The 26,809-nt window shown below is 39.0% G+C and overlaps 1 protein-coding gene across 1 annotated transcript in view; it reads right to left on the reverse strand.

The window, feature by feature from the left end:
- Window positions 1–10,470: 10,470 nt before the first annotated feature.
- The window catches only part of PIWIL4 (piwi like RNA-mediated gene silencing 4), a 44,181-nt gene continuing 27,842 nt past the window's right edge, over window positions 10,471–26,809 (reverse strand). Inside the window, exons 11-20 of the mRNA XM_074335588.2 lie at window positions 26,633–26,744; window positions 24,146–24,330; window positions 22,019–22,091; window positions 18,225–18,425; window positions 17,125–17,228; window positions 15,362–15,432; window positions 13,801–13,954; window positions 12,007–12,132; window positions 11,746–11,893; window positions 10,471–11,073 (exon numbers count right to left, since the gene is read on the reverse strand). Of these exons, the coding sequence (XP_074191689.2) occupies window positions 10,957–11,073; window positions 11,746–11,893; window positions 12,007–12,132; window positions 13,801–13,954; window positions 15,362–15,432; window positions 17,125–17,228; window positions 18,225–18,425; window positions 22,019–22,091; window positions 24,146–24,330; window positions 26,633–26,744 (1,291 nt within the window). The 3' untranslated portion in view covers window positions 10,471–10,956. The remainder of the gene's footprint in view (window positions 11,074–11,745; window positions 11,894–12,006; window positions 12,133–13,800; window positions 13,955–15,361; window positions 15,433–17,124; window positions 17,229–18,224; window positions 18,426–22,018; window positions 22,092–24,145; window positions 24,331–26,632; window positions 26,745–26,809) is intronic.

Here is a 26,809-nt window from a genome sequence, read left to right on the forward strand (position 1 = left end):
AGCTCCGTTAAATAACAAGTGTCCATATATGCAGTGACCCATTTTTGGAATTTCTATCTGTTCAACTGATCTTTTATCTATAGCTCAGCCCAATCCACACTATTTTTCATATTTAGCTTTATAATTAAACTCTGATACCTGGTGGAATAAGCGTTTCCATCTTGTCATTCTTTTTCAGAACTGTATTTGATATTTTTAAACTTTTATTCTGCCACATGAATTTTACAATAAGTTTTATGGAAAACTATGTTAGCATTTGTATTACAGTTGCATCGAAATTTTAGCTTTATTTGGGGGAGGATTTACCATCTTTACCACATTGAAGCTTCACATTCATGAGCACAGTTTATCTGTCTTTCTTTTTTAAATATTTTATTGATGAATATTGGGGAACAGTGTGTTTTTCCAGGGCCCATCAGCTCCAAGTCGTTGTCCTTCAATCTAGTTGTGGAGGGCGCAGCTCAGCTCCAAGTCCAGTAGCCATTTTCAATCTTAGTTGCAGGAGACACAGCCCACCATCCCATGCGGGAGTAGAACTGGCAACCTTGCTAAGAGCTTGCACTCTAACCAACTAAGACATCTGGCTGCCCCTTATCTGTCTATTTTTAAAGAACTTTTTATATGTCTTTCAATACAGATTTTGAAATTTTCTCAGCAACAAATTTTACAAAGTTTTTATTTACTCACAGGCATGAAATTACTTTTATTGTTAAATTAGATTTTTTTCTCATTTCTTTGTGTAAATGCTATTTGTTTTTGAAGATAGTTTTATATAATCTATCTTGTTGAATAATTTCATTAGTTCTGTAGGACTTCGTAGACTTTCTAAATAGACAATTATACCATGAATAAATAATGATAACTTTGTTTCTTCCTTTTTGATCTATGTATCTCCATTGCTTTATTAACTAGAAGCTCTAACACAGTATTGATAATAGTTATATTATTATACATAATATATAATATCTCATAATATATTATTACATATAATATATATTATGTATATAACATGTATATATAATGTATCATAAGGTATATCTTATAATATATTATATATTACAGATAACGTTATTTTTATAACATAGTATTGATAATGTGGTAGTGGATATCTTTGTCTTGCTCTTGACTTTAACGGAAAAGCTTCTAAGCACTTATTTATGATATGTAATAAAATTTATTATGATATGATATAGGTTTTTGTTAGCTGTCTTTTTTCAAGCTAAGGATGTTTAAGTTTTCTTCTGTTTTTATGTTGTTAAAAATTGTCTTTTTAAATCATAAGTGAGTACTAAATTTTCTTGAAGCGTGGTGTACACCTATTGCAGTGATCATGTGGAATATCTCTTAAAATTTGCTAATATGGTGAATTACATTGATAGATTAAGTTAAAATTTCTGTGCATTCCTGGGATAAACCATGCTTGGTCTCCACTTTAAATCTTATTCTTCTATTCTGCCAAACTGGATTAGTTAATATTTTACTTGGATTTTTAAATATCTATGTTTATAAGTGAGGTTGGCATACTGCTTTTGGTTTCGGAATCAAATTATATTGTCTCATAAAATAAATTGAATGGCTTTGTCTGTCTGCTCTCTGGAACAGGTTGTGTATGATAGGAATTATCTGTTCTTGAACTATAGTAAAACTAACCTGTAAATCTTTCTGTCTGTTTCCTTTTTCGAGAGGACATTTCTGATTACTGATAGAATCTCTTATTTTGTTATTACCATATTGGCAGTAGGTAGCACATACACAGTGCCAGGCCCCTGCCCTAATCTAAGCATTTCAACAACTAATACTCATTTAATCAACACAACAGTCTTATGACCTAGGTACAATTATTATTCCCATCTCACATATGAAGAAACTGAGGGAAAAGGGGTTAGGTATCTTGCTCAAGCTCACACAGTAGTGGCAGAGCCAAAATCAAACCCAGTCAGTCTGGCTGTAGAATCTGTGCTCTTAACCACTACACTATAGTGATAATTTTCTATTTCTTTTGGGGTAATTGTGTTAATATTCCTAGAAAATTATACCTTTCAAATTTTCAAAAATTTTGGCCTAGGTTGTTATAATATTCATGATATTTTGAAACCTCTACTGTATGTTTTTTATCCATAATACATATTATTTTATTTCTGTCGTTTTCTTCATGAGTCTTGCTAAAACTTTCTTCTACTAGGTTTTCCCCCCAGAGAGTCAGATTTTAGTTAAAAGACGTCTAGATTTGCTTTAAAATAATACAGTAAAAAGTATGAGTCAGTGAGAGTATATATGAAACAAGATTGGCCATAGTTTGGGTAATTAGTGAAGCTTGGTAAATGAGGGTCCATTATACCATTCTCTATTTTTATCCATGTCTGTAAATTTCCACAATAAAAAATAAGCAAAGATAAATAAAATAATCAGATTTTTTTCATAATCTCTCTTGAATTCAAAGAAATGTATGCTAGGAGATCCAAGATGGTGGAGTAGATAAATGCTGTGCTTACCTCATCCGTGATCACATCAAAATTATAACTAAATTATAGAACAATCAACCTGGAGAATCATCTGATGTCTAGCTGAACAGAAGTTTTATAACTAAGGATATAAAGAATCAGCTACGTCGAGACTGTTAGGAGGGGCAGAGACACAAAATGGGCTCAGCCACAGAGGTCCCACACGAAAAAGTAAGGGACCCCAACCCCCCCACACCTGGAATTCTGGTGCTGGGAAGAGGAGCCCTCACAACACCTGGCTGTGTAAAAAGGGATTCTGACCGTTTGGGTGGAACGGAAGGCTGCAGAAAACCCAGACGTCCTTTTAAACAGCACTCACACAGACTCACTTGTTCACAGGCACTCACCTTGGGCTCCTGCAGAGGAAGGGTGACACAGGGGACCTCGGAGACATATGGGAAGAGATTGAGTTGTGTAACTTCTGGGCAAGGACTGGAGCAACAGTCCCCATTTTCCCTGTGTGGGGCCTTCCTACTGAGCAGCTTGCAGGCAGCTGCCATCTTTCCTGTGTTGAGCCTGCCCCCTACACTTCTGGCCAAATCTGAACCTGAATAGTCTGGTGAGCTCCACTGCTCCACCTTGCTGACTCACTGAACCCTGCATCACCCAATTTTAGTACCACAGGAGGCTTTATCAGCAGCTGAACCTTACGGAAGCTGGAAGCCAGCAGGAGGCAGCAGTGTCCTTGGAGTTTCCTGGCTTTTTGTGGAGCTACACCAGGCCTGGTACTGGTGACAACCGTCATCAGATCGCAGCATTGCCTCTCCCTCCCGCTTCCAGGTAGAGCACAGGCAGCGACCAACTGTGAATCACTTAGTAGCTCCTACCAGTTACTCTCTGGCCAGTCACAGGCAGTGGCTGACTTGGACCTGCACCAGAGCCCCTCCCAAGAGGCCCAGAACCAACATACTTGGAGCTTGGCTTCAGAACACAGCAGAGCACCACCCAATTAGCCCCACAAGTGGCACACCCAAAGGGCAGTCTCAACAGGCACCACAGCCCACTGGGGGAATCCTGCTCTATGGGGTAAGCCTACCGCACAGAAGCCTATAAGCTATGGACATGGCCAAACCCCACAACCAGTCAGCCTGAGGGTCAATTCCACCCACTGATGTGCCAGTGGCAACCAAGGCTCAACTATAACAAGAGGGCACACACAACCCACACAAGGGACACTCTGGAACATCCAGTGCAGGTGACCAGGGAGACTATGCCATTGGGCCCCAAAGGGTACATAAGGCCACCTGGTCAAGACTGGGGGACATAGCAGATCTACCTAATACATAGACACAAACAGAGAGGTAGCCAAAATGAGACAACAAAGAAATACATCCCAAATGAAAGAACAAGAGAAAACTCCAAAAAAAGAACTTAAGAAAATGGAAGCAAACAACCTACCAGAGACAGTTCAAAACGTTGGTTATAAGGATGCTCAAGGAATTTAGTGAAAACTTCAACAAAGAGATAGCAAGCATAAAAAAGGACATAGAAACCATAAAAAAAAAAACAAACAAAAAAAAAAACCAGAAGTGAAGAATGCAATAACTGAAATGAAGAATGCACTAGAAGGAATCACCAACAGACTAGTTGAAGCAGAGGATAGAATCAGTGATTTGGTAGACAAGGTAGCAGAAAACCCCCAATAAGAACAACAAAAAAGTAAAAAGAATCCAAAACCATGAGGATAGTTTAAGAGACCTCTGGGACAGCATTAACAATATTTGCATCATAGAGTTGCTAGAAGGAGAAGAGAGAAACCAAGGATTGAGAACTTATTTGAAGAAATAATGACTGAAAACTTTCCTAACCTGGTGAAGGAAATAGATATACAAACCCAGGAAGTGCAGAGTCTCCAAAAAGACAAACTCAAACAGGCCCACACCAAGACGCATTATAATTAAAATAGCAAAGGTTAAAAACAAAAAGAGAATCCTAAAAGCAGCAAAAGAAAAGCAGTTAGTTATCTACAAGGGAGCTACCATAAACTGTCAGCTGATTTCTCAACAGAAACTTTGCAGGCCAGAAGGGATTGGCACGAAATATTCAAAGTGATGAAAAACAAGGGCCTACAACCAAGGATACTCTACTCAGCAAGACTATCATTTAAAATTGGAGGACAGATAAAGAGCTTCCCAGACAAGAAAAAGCTAAAGGAGTTCATCACCACCAAATCAGTATTACAAGGAATGTTAAAGGGACTTCTTTAAGATGGAAAAAAAGAGATAAAAAATATGAATAAAATCACAATAACTACATATCTGTCAACAATTGCTTTCAATGTAAGTAGATTAAATGTTCCAATAAAAAACATAGGGTGGCTGAATGGATAAGAAAACAAAACTTACATATGCTGCCTACAAGAGACTCACTTCAGATTGAAAGACATACACACAGACTGAAAGTAAAGTGATGGAAAAAGTTATTTCATGAAAATGGAAACAAACAAACAAAAAGCTAGGGTGGCAGGTGGCCAGATGGCTTAGTTGGTTAGAGCATGGGCTCTGAACAACAGGGTTATTGGTTCGATTCCCACATGGGCCAGTGAACTGTGCCCTCCACAACTAGATTGAAGACAACGAGCTGCTGCTGAGCCCCTGGAGGGGCAGCCGGATGGCTCAGTTGGTTAGAGCGTGTGCTCTTAACAACAAGGTTGCTGATTCAACTCCCGCAGGGGATGGTGGGCTGCACCCCCGCAACTAGATTGAAAACAGCGACTGGACTTGGAGCTGAGCTGCACCCTCCACAACTAAGATTAAAGGACAACAACTTGACTTGGAACTGAGGGTCCTGGGAAAAACACACTATTCCCCAATAAAATCCTGGAAATACAAAAAAAAAAAAAAAAAAAAAAAAAAAAAACCACCACAACAACAGAAAACTAGGGTAGCAATACTTATACCAGGCAAAATAGACTTTAAAACAAAGGCTATACCAACAGACAAACTTCTCGGAATTTACCTGGAAAAACCCCAAACGCTACTTCGAAGGGACATGTTCCATATGTTCATTGCAGCATTGTGTACAACAACCAAGATGTGGAGGCAGCCTGGGTGTCCTTGATGGATGAACGAATAAAGAGGAGACGGTACATATATACAATGGAATATTGTTCAGCCAGGGAAGGGAATGGGTTCTTGCCATCTGTGGGGACATGGATGGACCTGGAGGGTATTGTGCTGAATGGAACATGTCAGACAGTGAAAGACAGATGCGATGTGATTTCACTTATATGTGGAATCTAAAGAACAAAATAATCAAACAAAACAGAAATAGACTCATAGATACAGAGAACATTTTGATGGTTGCCAGATGGGAGGGGGGTTGAGAGGGTGGGTGAAAAAGGGGAAGGAATTAAGAAGTACAAATTGGTTGTTAGACAGTAGTCATGGGGATATAAGGTATAACAGAAGGATTATAGTCAATAATATTGTAATACCTACATATCTATGTATGGTGTCAGATGGTTACCAGATTTATCGGGGTGATAAATGGGAGAGAGGTTGGGGGACAGGGTGAAAATGGTGAAGGGATTAATAAGTACAAATTGGTAGTAAGCAAATAATCATGGGGTTGTAAAGTAAAGCATAGGGAATAAAGTCAATGATATGGTAATAATTACGTATAGTGCCAGGTGACTACTAGACTAGTCAGGGGTCTCATTTCTTAAATAATATAAATGTCTAACCATATGCTGTACACCTGAAATTAATATAAAATAATATTGAATGTCAACTGAAACTGAAAAATTAAAAAGGAGGGGGAAGGTGAAGGGCAATAAGTGGCCCAAATTCCCAGGTGTTAAGTAAGTCATAGGGATGTAATGTACAGCATAGAGAATGTAGTCAGTAATATTATGATAACGTGGTACGGTGTCGGATTGTTGCTGGACTTACAATGGTGATCACTTCTTTAGGTATATAAATGTTGAATAACTATTGTGTACACCTGAAACTAATACAATATTGTATGCTAACTATATTTTTAATAAAAATATTTTTTAAAAATCCTGCTTTTTTTGTTAATATATGATTTTATCTTTATTTTCTAATTCTTTTTGGGGGATTTTCTCTGTTCTTTAGTTTCTCTCAGTTAAATGCTTAATTTCAATACTGTTTTCTAGTATGCACATTCAAGCTGCAAATTTCCCTGTAAATATCAATTTAACTTTATCCTTCAAGTTTTTTACTATGTAGTGCTCTTTTCAAATTAAAATTTCCAATGTGATTTTCTTTAAGCCACAAACTATTTTGAACTGTGTCCATAAATGAATCTATATGGTGTCAATTATTTGGAATTTTTACCAGCTTGCTTTGTGACTATTAAATCATATTTGCTGTTCTTTCAAATAATCTATATAATTTCTAATGATTTTGTCTTTTTTACCAGTTTTTGAGACACATTAAAAACTCCTTTAATTGTGAATTAAAGAAATTAGCAAATTTCTCTCTGTACTTATTTCAGCTTTATGTTTGTATTTCATTTACACTAATCCATGCCTACTCATTCATGATTGTTATATCTTCTTGGACTTATTCTGCTACTTTTGTAAATATGTAATGTCCCTACTTTTAGCCTTAAATTCTGTTTTGTTTGATATGAATATTGCTATTCCAACTTTATTTTGACTATTAATTCAAAGTATATATTTTCCTATTTTACTTTTACACTTTCTATGTTGTTTCATTTTAGATGTGCCTCTTCTATACAATATATAACTAGATTTTTTTAAAGATCCAATCTCACAGTCTTCAGTAATAAATGAAATTATTTTTTTACATTAATTACATTTTTGAGTGTATATGTACCATTTTATTTGGTGTTTCCAGTTACCATGTTCTTTTTTTCTTTAGTCTTCCTCTTCTCTTTTCTTGTCCTCTATTGATTTGATAGTATCTTTTATCCTCTTTTCTTCCCTTCCATTAATTCAGAGTAATAGATAGTATTATCATTTTTAGAAGATACCCAGATTTTAACTTTATCTTCTAGTGAAATGTAAAGTTAATTATCTGTAACCTCCTTTCTAACAAGATAAGGACTGGAGCACACTTTAGTTTTCTTCTAAATGCTCTCATCTCGCTGGTGTTACTGTTGCCCATCTAGCGGCTGTCGGCCAGCTCGGGAAGATCTGACTGGTACACCTCAAGGCCTCCACAGTAATGTATTTAAAGTATACTTTCTTCAAGAGTCTCTGTCCTACCCCCCAAATAAAAGCAAATCCAAAAACCTTCCCCATAAAACATTAAGTACTAGATTACTTATAGCTGGAGAAAATATTAAGCTTTTCCTTAAGTAGGACTGTAGAATTCAGAACCTGGCACACAGTGCCTAGCACATTATATGTACCCGTGAGTACTTGTTGACTAAATTATGTCATTTAATACTTCTCCTCTCATGAGGTAAAATAATGTCATTCTTTATTAAAGTCAGATACTTTAGATATTTCTAATCTTACAACAACGCTATGATGTGGACATTCTTAGGTATCTGTACAGGCAAATAGGCTCGGAGAAGTAACTTGCCCAAGGTCATATAGCTAGTAGTAAGTGGTGGTTCTGGGATTCAGACCCAGTGCTATCCTAGACAGTAGTCCTCAACCCTGGCTAACCATCAGAATCACCTGGAGAACTTTTAAAATTTTCAGGTGATCAAGCTTTATCTCAGACCAATTAAATCACTATTCCTGGAGGTGGACCCAGACATCTGTATAATTTTTAAAGCTATTAAATACCTACTCCAATACTGTCTCATATTGCCGATGAGTAACTGAGTCTCAGAAAGGGGACCTTATTGCATATTACAGCTAACAGTGTGGAACCGGAGCTCAAATGAAGAGTTTCCTAATCTCATGTTCTCCCGGGGAGTTCACTCACCTGATGTTGACTATTCTTCCACTGTCTGTTGAACCCCACCCACAAAGGGAAAGGGCTCTGCTCATAGGACAGTCCTTGTGTGCCCCCTGGTGGACTAATATGGTAAAGGAGCCATTACCTTGGGTGATACTTTATAGTTAATAAGGTAAGAAGCTCTACAGACCAGTGTATTGATTAATCGAAATAATGCATGTAGATTTATTTAAGCCAGCTGGTAGGTGGTGGCACTTGACAGCATCCTTGTACTTGGAAGAAAAAAAACATCCACACAAAAACACAACCACTCTGGATTGGTCCAGTACCTTGCCTCCACTTGCTATACGATGCCAACTTTAAATCATTCAAGGCACTCCCTCATCTAAGAACTCAAGGCAGCAATTTAAAAATCTTATTGTACCTTATCGTACCTTGTTAAGGCAGTAGAGTCTTGTGGTTCATCTCCCAGGTTTTGGAGTCAAACACACCCAAGGACAAGTTCTAACTCCACAATTTATTAATGTTATACACATTGGTGAGTCACACGGCATCTTTAATCCAGTTTTATCATCTGTAAAATGGTCATTATAGTGCCTAATTCATACAGTTGTGGAGATTAAATGTGAACGTAATGTGTTTGGCACTGTGCCTGGAAAGTAATAACCCTCTCCACCCTCATACCCCACAAATGGTTATTATTACTGAAATGGACCACATTACCAGGCCTGGAAAAACTCTCACATTGGAGAATGTTTTCAGCGCCATCTTCTATGATGTCTGCGTTGCTGTCTGCTTTTTCCTTTCCCCTCTGAACCTTCGGCTCTCTAATTCCCCTTCACTGCAGCCTTCCACATAATATTTCCCGTGAGAATCTAGAACTCGGATGTTTCCTTCATCGAAACAGTTTTTGCATGCAGCCATATTCTCATTTCTGGGGCATCTCATGTGAAAATGATGAGAAGATGAGGAGAAACCAGCAAAGGAGACTGGGGATGAGTGGCTGATGCAGTAGGAGAGAAACCAGGAGAGTGTGTTATCCTAGAGATCAGAGTGTCTCAGGATGCAGGAAGGGACCAACTGGGCCACATGCTGCAATGTTAGGTAAGTTGAGGACCTAGACTTGATAATCAAATTCAGCAAAGCAGAGGTCATCAGTGACCTCAGCAAAGGCAATTCTGATGTAGTGGTTGTTAAATTCTTTTTTTTTCCCCTTCTTCCATCTCCCCTTCCCCCCCCCCCCCACTCCAGTTCAGGCCATTGTTTCTTAGTCTAGTTGTGTAGAACACAGCTCCCTGCTGGTATTATGAGCCTTGCACTCCCCACGGTGAGGCAGTTGGATGCCAACCTCCGGCTGCTCACGGCAGCCTAGCTCCTGGGAGAGCCATTGTTCACAATCTTAGCTATAGAGGGTGCAGCTCACTGGCCCATGTGGGAATCGAACCCGCGACCTCATGCATTAGGAGCTCGGCGCCCCAAACACCTGAGCCACCGGCCCGGCCCTGGTTGTTAAATTCTGATTGGGTATTTGATACATCAAACAGACTACTCTTTTGAGAAATTTTTCTGTAAAGAAGAGGAAGAAATGAGGGTGGTGGCTGGAGGGGGAAATAGTTTCTTTATTAAGATGGGAGAAATAACAGTATACTTATCAAGCCGATGGGAATGATCTGGTGTGAGGGGAAAATTGATGATGCAGAAAGAAGAGGAAAGAAGTGCTAGAGCAGCGTCTTTCATAGGTCAGAAGGCATGGGGTTTAGTACAGAGGTGGAGAGCCTTCCATAGAGCACAGACATGGTTTATTTATGATAGCAAGGTGAAGGGCAGGGTCAATGAGCATAGATGCCCTTTGGTGGGTAGATGGAATGGGAGCCTGTGCAGTTCTCTTCTGATGGAGTATTTTCTCAGTGCAGTATGAAGTAGGGTCATCAATGAGGGTAGTTTTTAGGAAGTGAAATCAAGTACCATGAAGAAAGCAAGTGATACGTTCAGTTGTAGAAATATAACTCAGAGTGATTGTGATGTGGTCTAGTGGGTAAGAATCTTTGCTGAAGACACTTACAAAATGAGGTGCACTTGTAACTTCAAGTGAAATTCAAATGACAATAAACACATTAAGCGATGCTCTAAATTTTCTTTATTTTCTAATAACCATTTAAACCACTCTATAAAAATGCTCTATACCATTATTTAAGAAAACTTTTGTAAAATTTAGGGTGAGAATTAGACCCCATTTACCTACCATCAAACATCATGCAATTGCTTCTCAGCCTTTTGGCTCAGATCAAGTGTAAAACATCATGCAAACATTCGTTTTCTTAGAGGCTATGTAGCTTTGTGGAATTACTTACAGGTGATGGTAAATTTTAATTCCGTGTATCACAGTAAGAATTTACCCCAAGCATATAACTCTAAAATAACACAACATACATTTATTTTGAACCTTTTCAGATGAAGTTGTTTTGTTTTGTTTTGTTTTCTTCCAGAAGTTAAAACTAAGCTTAATCTCCTTTCCCCAGTCACGGCCTCGATGGAGAACTGGCGGCAGATTTGCACAAAGTAAACTGACTACTCCTCGATTTCTCATCTAGCGGTGCCAATGGTTCATGTCATCACAGGTAGAAGAGAGAATTGGCTAATTCCAAACTTGGTTCTTTATGAATGCTTTGTGCCACCAGGAAGGTCAGCTTGTGGGCATACTGACACGGTGCTGGGATACTGATTAAGCCCTGAGGAGGAAAAAGTATTGATGGAAATTAACAGGATAACTTGTTCTTCAAAGTGACTTTTTCCCATGAGACTTTTCATGTACTACTTACATATACAATAGAGTATGTTTGTGAGTAAACAATAACTAGGCTCAACCAACAAAGCACACCTTTGCTCATTGGGAACTTAGGCTGACTGGGGTGGAGGGCCAGTCTGGCTTCATGGTTTCCAAGCCAGGATCTACATTTCCTACCACTTAATGTTCCGCGGGGCTCAGAGCAAATCTTGGCCTTGGACTTTGACAGCAGCTCTTGGCCTCGTGCACAGAAACACAGACAGAGCCACGCCCATTAATTTCCCACCAGACAACATCTGAGGTGGCTCTGACTTCCTCAGCTGTAATGTGGAAATCACAATATCCTAATTTCCTCCCAGTCTTACATAAGATAATGTATATAATAAAGTCCTCTGGCAATTATAAGTACTAATGTATTACAATAGCTATTGCTATTTTGTTGCTATGACAGACTGGGTTTCTCCCACTATGGACTCAAGAAGTCACTCATTCATTCATCCTTTGTGAAAAGTCCGACATTGTGCTAGGGGTAGGGATACGAAGGTGAATTGGGTGACAATTCCTGGGTAGGAACCTAGAGTAGCAAGACTCACATAAGCAAGCAGCCGTCACTCACCGGCCAGTTGTAGTACAGGTGGCATAATTTGAATGTAAGTCTTTGCATGTGGTCAGGCTTCAAGCCATTGTCATCATAGATGACATTATAGTAGGTCGGATTAACAGTTCCCCGACAAGCGGCCTGGCTGATCAAGTAAAAGTCATAGCTGAGGAGGAAATAATGGAATGAATGTGAGAAAGAAAGCAAACAGAATAGGGGCAAACGTGGACACCACACCGTGAATGTCTTATTAAAAATAAGCTTTCTAACAGCACTTACCAATCAGGACGCGTTGCTTCAGAGTCAACCACGGTGCCAAGTGGCGGGTTCTGAACAGTGTGGTTCACCTCCGTAAAGAATCGCTGCATGCACTTCTTCCTGACCACAATCACGGACAGTTTGGAGCTAGGAAGAGAAAGACAAAAAACAAAAACAAGAACAAGACAGAGAGAACTGAAATCAAGCCATGCAGCTTTCCATTTCTCTCTCTCTGTCTCTGTCTCTCTCTCTCTCATAATATTTTGATGGAACAAATAAATTCATTAGAAAATGACTGCAAAAATGAAGAAAATAAAAATCACCCCAATCTGTCTTCCCCTGGAGATACACACAATTTTTTAAAATTAGGGATTGTCCTTATTTGTTGCAAAAGTGTGTCGGTCGGGTCACATGGCTAGTTTATGTCATTTAAAGGGGACGGGGAGGAAGGTTGATAGGGCAATGAACTTCAATTAGCACTTCTAAAGAAAGATTTTCCAGAACCATCCATGGAGACAAGAATAGTCCCTCTATTTTCACCTTTACTCTTCCTCTCAATTTCTGGATAGCAAAGGAAAAACCACAAGTCCCACTTACTTCTTAAATCACCGCTTCTGAATCCTGCAAAACACACATCTGATATGATGAGCGGACTGACCAAATATACATTTGGGCCAAATGCTGAATGGCTAAGTGTTAAAGTCAGCATTTAGTAAAGCCAAGGCCAATCCATCATGGAAGGACCCTCTGGGATGCAAGGAGTCACCATGAAATTTCACATTAAGCATTTTCATTGCATTAAAAATGTTATAAATATTTCCAATACTGAGAGTTTTAAAGTTGATGTTATTGTGTAAGAAAACTAACTCGTTGTCACTGTCCACTACCCCTAAATTGCATACTTGTGATTCTGAATAGATACAGTCACCTGAGGTCAGTGGGGAATGACATATCTTGGCTCTGACAGTTTGGATGCAGCTGAAGGCGGTACTGCCCCAAGCTATTATGCTCTGCCTCCTCTCTAACAGTCACTGCTGAGGTCAAGACTCAGCGTCTTGTGGCTCCTGGCTGCAACACTTGGTTGACGGTGGGGATGGTGGTTTAACTCTACAGACAGACCACTGTGCACGGCTTGAAAGAAGATGCTTTCGGAATCTTTTAAGAAGCCAGCCGAAGATTATCATCCTCCTCCATTTTCCAGCTCTAATATTTTTCTTGCACTTGCCACTTGACATAATCAAAGGAAAATGTTGTCCCGAAACATCGAATCTAGAAATGTGACGTGGAGCAAGGTGCCGCACTGGTGTTTAAGATGGTCTGGTTTCCACATGCAGCCAGCATTCGCAGCACTCACACAGTGCTTTTCAGCACCTTCCACAGACCTAAGCTGCACATCAGTGCCTGCATTTCAGAGGCTCCAGCTCTGTGTGGGTTTGGGTCTTGAATTTGAAACTATAGCTTGTTTTTTCCCATGGTATGTTACTATGTCCAAAGCGTCTTCACCTGCCAGCAGCCCCCGCAGGCTCCCTGCGGAATCTCAGTGTCAGCTGCTCTGGAGGATGTCACCTGCCTTTTCCAAGCGCTCCCACCAAGGGTCCCCAAAGCTCACACCACCCAGGCTACTAACGTAAGACCATCCCAACTACCTTCCAATCTAGGGGAAATCAATCTATCCAGCTGTACTCAAATGATACAGAAACAGAGCAAAACTTAACTGCATGGAAAAAAAGATCTGCTGGCATTTATTAATTTTAATAGTTACGATGAATGTGCTATAATAATTGGGAGGGCAGAGAAAGAACACAAATTTAATACCTGACATTTGAACTTGCTTCTGTCACACTGCTCAGCAGCTGTGGAACCTCGTATTCAACAAGTGTCTGGAGCTGGCCGTCCCCTACGCCATCACGATACACAATGACCCGAGCTGGCAAGTCATGATTGTGCTTGTACCATTTGTTGAGTGCGCCTGCAGAATTTGGTGTTAGTAAGAAAAGAATGACTTGTCTGATGCCAACAAATAATGAAATCCCCGTATCTTTCAACTTAAATAAGATCTTAACTTAAATAAGTCTGCTACTTCAGACCACTGTGAAATAGGGTCATACCTAACTTGGGTTGTATTGGCAATAATATAAAAATGGATAACTTCAGAGAACATCTCTGCATCTCTGCTATTCAGGGAATCATAATGGTCTCTACGGCAATATATTTTATGCTTAGCATTTCTCCAGCAAAATGTTAATATTAATGCAATAAATTAAAATGTAATTCATGCAATTCATGCATTTAACTCATGCGTACACATTCCCAAAAACAAATTAATACCAATTTAATTTCTTTAAATCCTCTCAATAAATAGAGACTGGAAAATTTTATATCATTTTCTTCTCTAATAAAAATAAATATGAAAACATAAGGAGAGGACTTGGCTGTTCCTCTCAATGCATCTTTTCACATGACCTCACCCAATGAGATTCCAAGTCTCAGACAATATGAACTCTGAGAACACACCCACCCACTCTAACTAGAAATTGCCTGAAAAGCAAAGCCCAGACAGTAACTCCTCCCCAACAGAAACTCCTCATAACTATTAAAACAACAACAACAAAAAAAAAAAAAAACAGGTTTTGGTAAGGGGAAAGTAACATGCTACAATAACTCATTTCATGTATATATGTTGTACAATTGCTTTAAAAGAGTTTACTGTCCAGGAAATGCAATTTAGTTCAATAGAAGATGATCACATGTGTAAGTCCATTACCAACACATATCACCAAATTCACTTTTTTAGGAAAGAAAATATTTACAATCCTCCAAAGTTTACAGATGGAAAAATGCAGGTCACGGGAGGGAGTGAGAGGCACAAGCACACTAAGGGATGGCAAAGCCAGATCTGGGCCGGGCTGGTGAGGGGCTGGGAACCCCAGACCCCTCTTCCCACCGCATCCCACTGTAGAGACGGCACCGTTCCTCGCCTGCATCTTCTCCATCTTCTCCTGCTATGCCACACTTTATCTGCCAGCATCCCTATCCCATCCCAAAGACTTCTCTCCTCTTTCTAGACCTAACACTGCTAAGTCATGATCCTTGTTCCTCTAGGGTAGGTTTCTTTTGGCCTTCAAACTAATTGCAAAAGCCACCAGCAGCTACAAACTCTCCCTCCTCCTGGTTTTCTGTTTATCACACACAGACTGTAAATTCTACAGTCGGGCTGGTAGCCTGAATCAGGACACAGCTTTGGAGTTCCCAACTGGCTGCCAGTTGACTCAGGCAAGCCTGGAGAGTTTGCTTTCTCCTATCTGGTCTGGCATGTGGACTTTGGGTCTGAAGGAACAGTCCTCGGAGCCCTCCCTCATTGCTGTGTTTTTAGTACCGATCATGAAAACTTTTAAGCAATCTGCAACATCAGTTGTTGTTTTCTGAAGGATACAGCGGGAAAACCACCTAAAGGAAGCAAAGAACAAAAGTAAAGTTCAACTTCAAAATTTCTACTATAAACATGTATTAGGATTAAATTAAGAAATTGATATTATGAGTAAAAATCAATGTTCATACTTTTGTATATGTTATATCATCACAACTGTATTAAAAAGCTCCCCCCACCCACAAAACTTATGGTAGAGAAACTGAAGCATCGTGCTGGCATCAGACACATCTGGGCACAGATCTGGGCGGTATACTCGTCAGCTCTGTGACTTTGCTGTGTTAGGTCTAGAAAGAGGTAGTTACTACCTCATAGGGTTGCTGTAAAAATTAAATTAGATACTATATGTGAAGTCCTTAGCGCAGTACTTGGCACATAACAAGCACTAATAGAGTCCTGTATGTTATTATTATAAAGGAATTTATTTTTAGCGGTGTATCTTCTATTCTCAATATATTCAAAGATTTCTCATGCATAAACTTCCACTTCTATAAATGAGTCTTTTAGATTTAAAATCTTAACATGGTAAACTTATTTAGATTTCAGAAGCAAGTTCTCTTGCTCAAGTCATTAATTAATTAAAAGCACTTAGAAAATGAAGGTCATGACTTAGTGGTAAGTATGAGTCAACATTATTGTAGTTCTCTAAATACTATATGCAACAGTAATGATGCAATGAGGAATGCTGCTAACTCGCTGGAAGTCCTTTATCTGCTCAAGCAAGTGACACACATGGTAGGGACCTCATACAACCTGGAATGAAGTTGGAGGCGTGCTGCTACTTTTCCTATTTCCCACAATCCCAAATATATGCCTGACCACAAATGTAATGGAGTAAATCAAACAGCTTAAGGATAGGGAAAAATTTTTTTTGCAAACAGTTCCCACAGCCTCAAAACATTGTTTAGTAACAAATATTGAAACAATTCTAAGAAGTACAATTTAATAAGCATTGGGTTTGAGGTGTCATCCCTAATCCTGCCTATGTATTTTTTTCTTCCTTCACTTTTATTTTTAATTGGGGAATGTTGGGGAACAGTGTGTTTTGCCAGGGCCCATCGGCTCCAAGTCGTTGCCCTTCAATCTAGTTGTGGAGGGCGCAGCCCAGCTCCAAGTCCAGTTGCCATTTTCAATCTTAGTTGCAGGGGCCACAGCCCACCATCCCATGTGAGAACTGAACCGGCAACGCTGTTGCTGAGAGTTCATGCTCTACCAACTGAGCCATCCGGCCACTCCTCTGCCTATTTTTCAATGGTTGTGTGAACAACCTCCACATCAAGTATCTGTGAGCATTAAGGATGATAAAATAATAACAAGCATGTATCGAGCATTGACACATAACAAGTGACAGGTCAGGATACACATGCAGGCAATCTGTTTCTCAACTGCTTGACAGAATGTATGTCAAGTTCCTAGTACAGTGCATAACACAGAGCACATGCTCAGAAAAGAAATGCACAAGAATTTCTACATGGCCATCACTTTTGGAATATGACTGGCAGTAGATTGTCCTAATGTATGTATAAAAATAGTTTTTTAATGAGGCTATTACTCCAATGTTATCAATCACATTTACATATGCAGGTATAGTTTATGACCATAAATGTTCACATTTTAAAAATGAGTGACTACAAACTATTCCTTGCTATACAGTTAAACCACAATTAGTAGTCAAATAATGGAAGAATATGTAAGGGTAATTTTAAAAGTACCTGGTGATTCTGGGGTTAATACTGGCCACAAATCCAACCACCACCATTCCCTTGTTGAATGCATCTTTACAGACATCAATACCAACTACCATCAGGGACTTTAACTGTAAAATCAAATTTTTTGTGATTTAATGGGATGAGATATTATTTCCCCAAACAATGATTTAATATGAAGTTTTTAAGAAACTGTCCTTTGTTATTTAATTATTCAAGTTAAGCTATGTGCCAGGGAGATCAATGTCCGGGTGAGGAAGATTATTAAACCAGAAACCAAAGAGATTTAACGATAGAGGAGAGAATATGGTACATACTTTGCTTAGGAGACTCACTATAGTCCTAAAACGGCCACCATCCTTTGTGGACGTGACCAAGGACCATCAGTGGTTCAAGAGATTCTGGGAAAGTGGTCAGTCCATTTATCCCTTGCCTCTGGGCTGAAGGAATCTGAAGAGGGATTTCATTCTCCTTTCTTCAGATGTCTAAGGAATCCTCACTTGGCTCTATAGCTCCTCCAGGAAGGGCGGATGGGGGTAACCTCATACACCCTGTTTATGGAAACATAAGGGAATGGGCAACATTCCCTCACTTCTCGTACCCTCGCTTCTCCCACAGTGGCCATTGTTCAGGAAAGAAGAGGATTTTCTCAGTTCCCACTAGAGTTTGGAGGTTTGGATCATAGGCTTTGCCAGCTCCCCAAGGTCTGGGGAAGCCCCATGCAGGGTGCAAAGCTACTCTGAGAGTTAGCACCTTCTGAAAGCAGGTAAAGGCAGAGGCCATGGAGCACAGATTTTAAATAGTGGTTGGCGGGCTCCAAATAAGGCCTTCCAAGCCTATGTCAAACTAGATTCTCTTTCATGAAATATTCTGTTATCGGCTTAACTGAAGCTCCTTGAGAACAGGGGCTATGCCTCATTTTCTTCTGCATACCCTCATGGCGGGCTTGTGTCATGTCAGCACCCAGAACAAACTACAAACAAGCCCAACAAACAAACAAATCAAATACCTCTAAGATTACGTAAAAATCTCTCCTACTTTAATTTCATGTTTAAAATTAATTAACTGATTGATTACTGAAAGGAAAAGCATGACAGATTCCTCACAGGGATCTCGACCGCCCACAGCTCGCCTCCGAGTTTACAGGTCATTTGCATGGCAATCTTGGTGGCGACACTCATCATCATTCCCTGTTTATTCAAGGTCCGAACAAGCACACACTGGCTTGGGACTGGACAGTCAGAGCTCAAATATTTCTTAATGGAATCATAATAGTTCTGCTGGTTAGAAGGCAGAATACACATTACCTGAGAGAAAACACACACACACACACACAGGAGGAAAAAAAGTTAATCTAGTTATGCTTAGAAAGAGTTTTTTAAAAATGGGAGAGGGTTTAGGGATGAGAAAGGGGAAGGGATTAAGAAATACAAATTGGTTGCTACACAGTAGTCATGGGGATGTAAAGTACAGCATAGAGAATATGGTCAATAATATGGTAATAACTGTGCATAACGTCAGATGGGTACTAGGCTAGTCAGGGGATCGCTTCTTAAATTATATAAATGCCTAGGCACTATGCTGTACACCTGAAATATAAAATAATATTGAATGTCAAAATAAATGAAGTATAAAAAATCCACAGAAAACTGAAAAAAAAGTAATGAATACATGGATTCTCCAAACATCTTTTGCCCTTACGTTTCCAAGAAGCAGATATGAACACGTCTACAGGCCTTTGAACTTTTAAATAGCCTTTAAACCACTGACAGTGAAGGCCATTTGAAATGCCTTCTCATCAGCCATTCACTCCGCCAAGTCCCACTCTAACCTTACCCGTCTCCCTTGCTTTCCTTTCCTCCTCATTTCTCCACTGACTTGCTTCTGTTACTGTCCTCAAGTTCCCTTCTAACCCAGCTCTTTCTCCAGCTACCTCTCCCTTCTTTGCCATGATCCTTTGCTGTGGTTCTCCAGCTCTCATCCCCTCTGCCCCATCCCCAACTTCACCCACTGATAAGCCAAGTGAAGAATTAGCTTACACTGTGGTCTTTTTCCCAATAGGTACTGACTGGACAACCAAAATTTAAACAAACAAACAAACAAACAAACAAAAAACAACAACAATTTTTTTGTTTACTGGGACTTGAGAGTAAGGATTTGGGAGGAGGGAAAATAAGGAGAAAGCAGCTTCAGATCCTGTGGTATTTTAAATTCCACCCATTTCTGTCACTGCCCCTACTTCTTATCAGGTATTTCCCTCAGAGAAGGGTCTCTCCTGGCCTATTTCTATCTCCTTTCTATCTTTTATTCTCTGCCTTCAAAACCCCCAAATTATAGAAAAGATAAGCGCTACCATGATTAGCAAAAGAACATTTAAAAAGTGATTTTATTTTTTATCACCAATAGAACTGACAAAATACTGTCAAGGGCTAAAATTATTTACACTTAATGATATAAATTAGGGGAAAATATTTTTAAATTGTCAGCAAAATTCTCTTCCTCACATCATATGTGTTTGGGGCCAAGCAAGTTAGGTAGGTGGCAGAACAAGAGTGGACCAATGGGGCCAGAGTCAAAAGAAGGTGGGAGCCAAGTGAGACTGGTTACACCAGGGATGGATGAGCAAGTACATATGTGCAGAATGACAGTAGCCATGTTTCTCACTATCAGAGAAGTGGGGGTACAAAAATGGAAAGGGGGAATGTTTTCCTGTGGTATTGGATTGGAACTAGAGGTATGAACACGTTTTTAATATATAGATACATAGATACAGCTAGTAATAAAATAGATGTAATTGTGCATTATATATATGAGTATGTTATGTAGACACATATATACATTTTCTAGCTTTGCACATTGAGAAAGCCTGAACCCCAGTAGCAAGTGAGCATATCCAATGCCCAGATCTTTGTTCTTAAATACTGTTCTCTACCCAAAGGAACCAGGGCTCATTGGAGAAATATCTTCCAGAGCTGGGCAGCAAAACTTCAAGACTAACCTGGAATATCTTATTGTGCCAGACAATAAGGAAGTAGTTCGTGAAATATGGGGACATGTCAAAGAGACACAGAAGCCAGTTTGAATAAGGCTCCCACTGGCAAAACAAGGGACAATTTGGGCAGCAAAATAAATAATAAGAGTAATGGACTATAAGTTAGTAAATAAAATAGGGATCCATGAATCCATATTGATAAAATAAATGAACAAAGAAATGGGGAGAAGAGAATTGCTCTTGTCATCTAATGCCACCTAATAAACGTAGAGGGAAGTATGGAATTAGGAATCTACCGTTTGGCAACCATCAAAGTAATAATGAATTCAGACAAGAATTATCAATGGATTCTAACACTAATGGGTGAACATGTGATAAGGAACAGGACGTTTACAAAGAGAAAAAGTAACTTTGCAGTGAAGAAACTTGACAGATACCTCCTTAATCAACGGGTACCCCAAGATAGGATGCAATAAAAACATTTGCTTTAGTAATCCTGCCAGAAGTACATGACCTGAATTTAATCATCAAACCCAAATTGAGGGAAATTATATAAAATGACTGGTCTATACTCTTCAAAATTGGAAGGTCATCAAAGTCAAGGAAAGACGATGGAACCATTCCAGATTCAAAGAGAGACTAAAGAGACAGACACATTAGATCCTTTTACTAGAAAGGATGTTTTTGGGACAAATGTTCATGAAGTCTGTGGATTAGCTGGTCGTACTGTGTCCTGATTTTGATGGGTCCTATGGTTGCTGGAGAGTGAACTTGTTTGCAGGAAATATGTACTAAAATATTCAAGGATAATGGGGCATCATATCTGTAACTTATTTTCAAATGGTTCAGGAAAAAGATAGATGATAGAAGATATAAAATGATAAAGCAAATACGATAAAATGTCAACAATGGGGGAATCTGGGTGAAGAGCATATAGGAGTTCTTTGTACTATTCTTGCAATTTTTCTGTAAGTTTGATTTTATTTTTTTAAGTGAAAAATAAATACTCTTAGGGTGAGAATTCCCTTTGTTTAATATAACATCTTTATGGACCGTTTTGTGTGTGTGTGTGTCTGACTAAAAGAGAAATAAAGGGCTAAACTTCTTTGCATGAGATATAATAGGAATGTTGGGAGTTGGAATGAATGAGCGAAGGAGGTAAGACGAGGAGATGGGACAGGAAAAGCACTGCCATGTAGTATGAGGCTGAGGCCTCAAAGAAGTGTGAACACTTCCAAGAAATAGGAATGGTTGAGAGATTAAAAAAAAAAAAAAAAAAAGACATCAATTTTAACTTGTCTGGAATGTTGGGGTGTGATGTAATCATGCCTTGGATACAAACCCTCTGCAAAGTCAGCCTCACACTCCCCAACCCCCGACCTCCCACACAAATACTCTGGGAAATGAGTCAATTGTGGCTATCCCACAAAGTGATGCAATGCAGGAGGAAATGGCACTCACAAAAGATGAAACACACAGAGGAGGGCAAGAATTCAGAGGAAGTAGAACACATGAGGCTACAGGTGACATGGAAAATATAAATCCTGCAAGAATCCCCTGAAACATTGGTGAGAATGCTGGGTGCCCCAACATTTACAGGATAAGATGGAAGTCAATTATCTTAAATCTTAAGTAAGTGATGACCCTCCCAACAAGTTGGAAAATATGCAGACATCGAAGAGGCTGATACAGGGGTAACAACAGTGTTTTAAAATGATTATTAGAAATATGACAGAGAAATAAGCTATTGATTAAAATACTAAGATTAATACTTGCTTGTGTGCTTAAGGAAATGCACAACAATTTGCAAACATATCTGAGAATACGTTCAGATTCTTTCAAGACTGTTAGACAGAACAAAAAAAAATTAAAACTACACATGAAAACACAAAAAGTATCCATACTTACCAACTGAACACCAGGATCGAAATGTTTCTGTATGGCGCTAAGAAATGCAGCTGGGGTTTCTTGTACTTTTATGCTACATAAAAAGATTTAATTTTGAAGATATACAACCCTTCTTAGTAGCATACAATCATATGGAGTTAAAAATAATAAAAATAGACTTTTATACCATACTAGCAATTTGAGGGGGGAAAAAAATCACTGAGAAAAGTGACAACATTTTGAGCCTAAAATTGTTTCTCCCACTATAAGATATGCCAGCAATGTTTAATAATTATTTTTATTAGCTTAAAAGTAGTTTGGTAGAAAATAAAAATTTCTCAATTGTATGGAATCTATACAATTAATAATTATGTTGTTCAAAATGGGGTGGAAAGTGAACTTTTGAAATCACAAGTCTCAATAATCAAGTATCTGAAACAGGGTTCAAGTCAAACTGGGATTACGATTTCTCTAATACTTAATCTCCAGGGGAACTTTAAAATGAATGTTTCAAAAATCAGCAGATTAATAAGACCAAGATATTCAACTAATCTGTATAATTCAGACTAAAAGACTTTTTTTTCCCCCCGAGTGGCTGTTTGTTTGGAAACTGGAATATTTAGCCTTAATCGATCAGTCAGCAAGTACTTAGCAATTATTTGTTCTGTGCTTACATTATGTCAGGGGCCAGAGGCTACAGAAATAATTCCCATACAGAGGAATTTATAAATCCACTTTCTTTATGTGGAATCAGCCTCTCATATTTGTGTATATGATTGGATTGTCCCAATGCCCAGTGGCCTTTTAAAACTTGCCCAGCAGGGGGCGAGGACCTCTGTCTCCTGCTTGCTGATTCCCAATGAGCTGCCGGAATGGCTTACAGCTCTGTTTAAACACCTAAATGCTTCTGACTTTTCCAATTCCATCTGTTGCATGCAGACCCAACTGCTATTTTACTGTTTAGTCCTTCTAAACTCATCAGGCAAATGTGTCAGATGGGAGAAACTATGCATATAAATCTAACAGGTAAATGGATACTTCATGGGAAAGACAAAGGATGGAATAAAATACGGGTTTTCAAATAACACAGGCCAGGAACAGAATATAGACACACCATTGGAACTGGTGTGAGAAAGACGCCAGCCCAGGGTCTGCTGATTATGGCTTCTTTCAATAATCTTGTCTTGCTTTATTAGCTCATGGGTTAAGAGAAATTAGAGCAGGTGAAACTCAAACCAGGCGATTTGTTAACAGATTTGATAAGAGGAGAATTCTAAACTACAGTGTAAAATGAGACTTTGGAACTATCTGTGGTTTTCTACAATGTTTGCACTGCTGATATAATTACTAACCATGTGTTTCAAGAATAACTGCCACCCTGCCAGTGAGGACATTTGTATCTCCACCATTACAAAGAAAAAGAAGTATCTACTGCTTCTTGCTAAGCATATCAAGCTCAATAAAAGGAGGCATGATCAACTTTACGGCTTTTCTAAAGCAAAACAATATTCAATTTTGAGTGTGACTGTGTATGTATGAATCCCCCAGTAACCTGAAAGCAATTTACCTTTCTCATCCCCAGAAATTGGTACAGTATCTAGCATATAGCAGATTCTCAATACATGTTGAAAAACAAAGTGAATGATGACCTTTGTTTTCTCAGAAAACTATCTAAATGACTAATTTCATGGTATAGAAACAGAATCAGAAAAGCTTATTTCAAATATATTTTTACATTAAATTTTAAAGCATCTAATCTATCAAATAAGTCAGGAAATGAAACTTTTATTTCTTAATATCCTTTTTGATGTTGTTTCATAAATAACTGCTACGAAAGAATTTTTTAAAAAGTTGAGGAGGTAATATATGGATTCATTAAGGATTTATGCCCTAACTAGTACTGACTTTGAGGTAATAAGACTATTGCCTAAACAACTATGAAAACAAAATTTTACAAAAACCAACAAAATATATTTAACTGTATGAAATCATTTATCTACTTCTATCTATTTTCTTGGCACTTTATATTAGAAAAATTTACTGAGATAAAGAAGCTTTTGTAGCTACCTCAGCCCTTATTTCCTAGCTTTGAACCAAACCAAATTAATATATAGAAAAAAGTTGGGATGATTTTCAGTGCATTCTCACATTTTGGGGCAGTCCACATTAAATCCCATGGAATTTCCAACTCTTCTCAAGCAGCTCAAAAAGTTCTCAGTCACATTTTCAGCTCTGTCACTACATATAATCAACCATTTATTCAGAGATGGCGTACTTAAAATCTTCCAAGTTCGCATATCCTTGGACCAATCAGCAGCAGATGTTGGTTGACACTAAGAAAAAATAATAAGGAGAAAAATAATAACTGAAAGGGTTGAAAACATGTATTCAGAAAGCAATTGAACAAAGACAATGTGAAGATGGTCCACATGTGTCATACGAGAGCTAGTCTGTAGTTTGCTATTCACAGACCCGAAACACTGATGTAAACACATCTACAGAACACACGTGCTTCCTGAGAGTGGAGGCATCTGAGCATCATCCCAAGTCGACAACTCCCTGGCTGCTGGTCCTTGGACAAGTCGCTTTACTTCATGGGCCTCCACCGTGTGCAAAGAGAGGTGGCTGGTTCAAAGATCTCTAGGTTCCCTTCCAGCTCTAAGAATCGCTGACCTTTATTATGAATGTACGGGCAAGCAGGCGACCAGGAAAAACAAGTTCCCTGCACCGAAGAGGGGAGATTTTAAAAGGGTCAGTAGCCTGTTTATATCCATGGATTGGAATTGAATGGAAATGTCCTCATTGTGGTGAGCTGGGAAGAGCTCCCCACTGTCAGACTTTAAGAGGACCACCCTGTAATCTAATCCTTTATTACGCAAAGTGTTGTTTTGTGGCAGCATAACTATCTCCTGAGAGCTTGTGAGAAATGCAGAGTCCTGGAACTCAGCCCAGACCCACTGAATGAGAATCTGCATTTTAATTAAAAAAAAAGGGAAAAAAAAAAAAAAAAGAAGTTCCCAGGCGATTCATCTACACATTAATGTTTAAGAAGCAATGTAACCCCTTTGTTGTATAGACTCCATAGCTGTGGCTGAGAGAGATTATGGAGGCAGTTGGTAGCAGTGACAGTTTAGAATGCTGATACTCTTGACACCGACATCAGGACACTTTCTACCAAGCACTCAACAACCAGCCATCCTCAAGATGCCTTGCCATTAGGTGGCCAGGCGGGGACTCAGCTGCAGAAGGAGACCTTAGCCTGAGAATGAAGTGGAAGGGCAGCCCTCCATGAAAGATTCTATCTGGAGTCCAGATTCTTTCCTTCCCATTACAGCCAGTATGAGGAGAGCCACAGCCCTCTCACCTACACTCCTACCTGTGACGGGCTGGCAGGAGACCCAGGTCAAATGCTCAAGGCCCACTCTGAGACCTGTGAACATTCAGTTTACTCAGTTCCCAGAACCCAATTTCAGAAAAGCTGAATTGGTCAAGAAGTCGATGACACAGTCACCTCTAACCATCTACCACAACTTCTAGGGGGCGGGTTCTTCCATTTATTGCCCCCTTCTCCTATGGAGATTTGTTTTCACACCAAAAAATGCACACACAAAAAAAGCTCTGACAAATGACTTTGCTTACAGAGATGAGGACAGAGGTCATTTTAAATATTTGTATCTTGTTTTATATGTGGAACTGAAACTCAGCTTCTCTTTACTGACTCCTGACCAAAATCCTAATTGGGGCCTACCTTTTCACACTTCACCAAATTTTTTGTTTTGTTTTTAAAAAGTAGTTTTTCCTCAGTTTCTCCAATAAGGGTTTTGGTAATTTGGAATAGATTATCAAAAAGAAATGATTAAAAAATCCTCAGTCTGCCAACAGAAAACATTCTTTGTTCAGTTATATTAGTTTAGACATGTTGGTTTATTATATCAAATAAATGCAAGAAGAGAGCCTTTAAAATGAAATTAAATTTAACTAGATTTTAAAATGGGCGTAACACAAGGGATAAGTTGAAAGATAATGCACAAAAATTGTTGCATAAAATACATTTCTTCAACAGAAGCTGAGAGAGGCAATGATTGGTCTCTTCAAGTTTCAGAATACCTTTCTCCCTAAATACTATGGCTGAGGGTGGTTTCTACGTGAATATCTTCCTGTTTATGCCAGCTGAGCAGCATTCTACTTTGGGGAAAAAACAACTCTGGTATCAGGAAGCACAGTCTATTAAAATTAACCTTCACCAGTTCATAGAATTTTCCCACATACTATGGAGTTTCTTTTTTTTTTTTTTTTTTGGTGATGAAAGAGTACAACACCCAATAACAGGGGGGCATGTTTTAACTGCAATGGTTTGAAATGCCATTTTCTAATACATCTTTAAATGTGACACCACATCATACTAACTGACCTAATCATGCCCTCTGGGTGCCACTAAGCCCATGAAAGTACACTGAGATTGAAAAGGAACACAGAGGGGACCTCAAGGTATAGGACAAAGGAAGTGCAAGAACATGGCAGCCCTGGGGAAACCAAATGAATATGACAAGCCCACTTAGTCACTCTGGTATATGATCGAACTTAACCCATATTCAAGCAAATACTGTTAGATAAAAATAAAATCATAGCACTTACTATGTGATCTTGCATTAGTATTTTTTCTGAAGGCACAACCCGGCCAGTCAGAGACATCTGGCATCCAAAATGCAGTCCCCAGGTCTCCAGCTCAAAACGGGCATCCTTGTTTCTGTTGAGAGAGTTGAGTTTTAAGTCATTAAAGTGCTATCTTCTAAAGAATTTTAATCATTAGAG

This window comes from Rhinolophus sinicus, chromosome 14, assembly GCF_057876585.1.
Source record: "Rhinolophus sinicus isolate RSI-liver-muscle chromosome 14, RSI-T2T, whole genome shotgun sequence".
In the NCBI taxonomy this organism is placed as follows: Eukaryota; Metazoa; Chordata; class Mammalia; order Chiroptera; family Rhinolophidae; genus Rhinolophus; species Rhinolophus sinicus.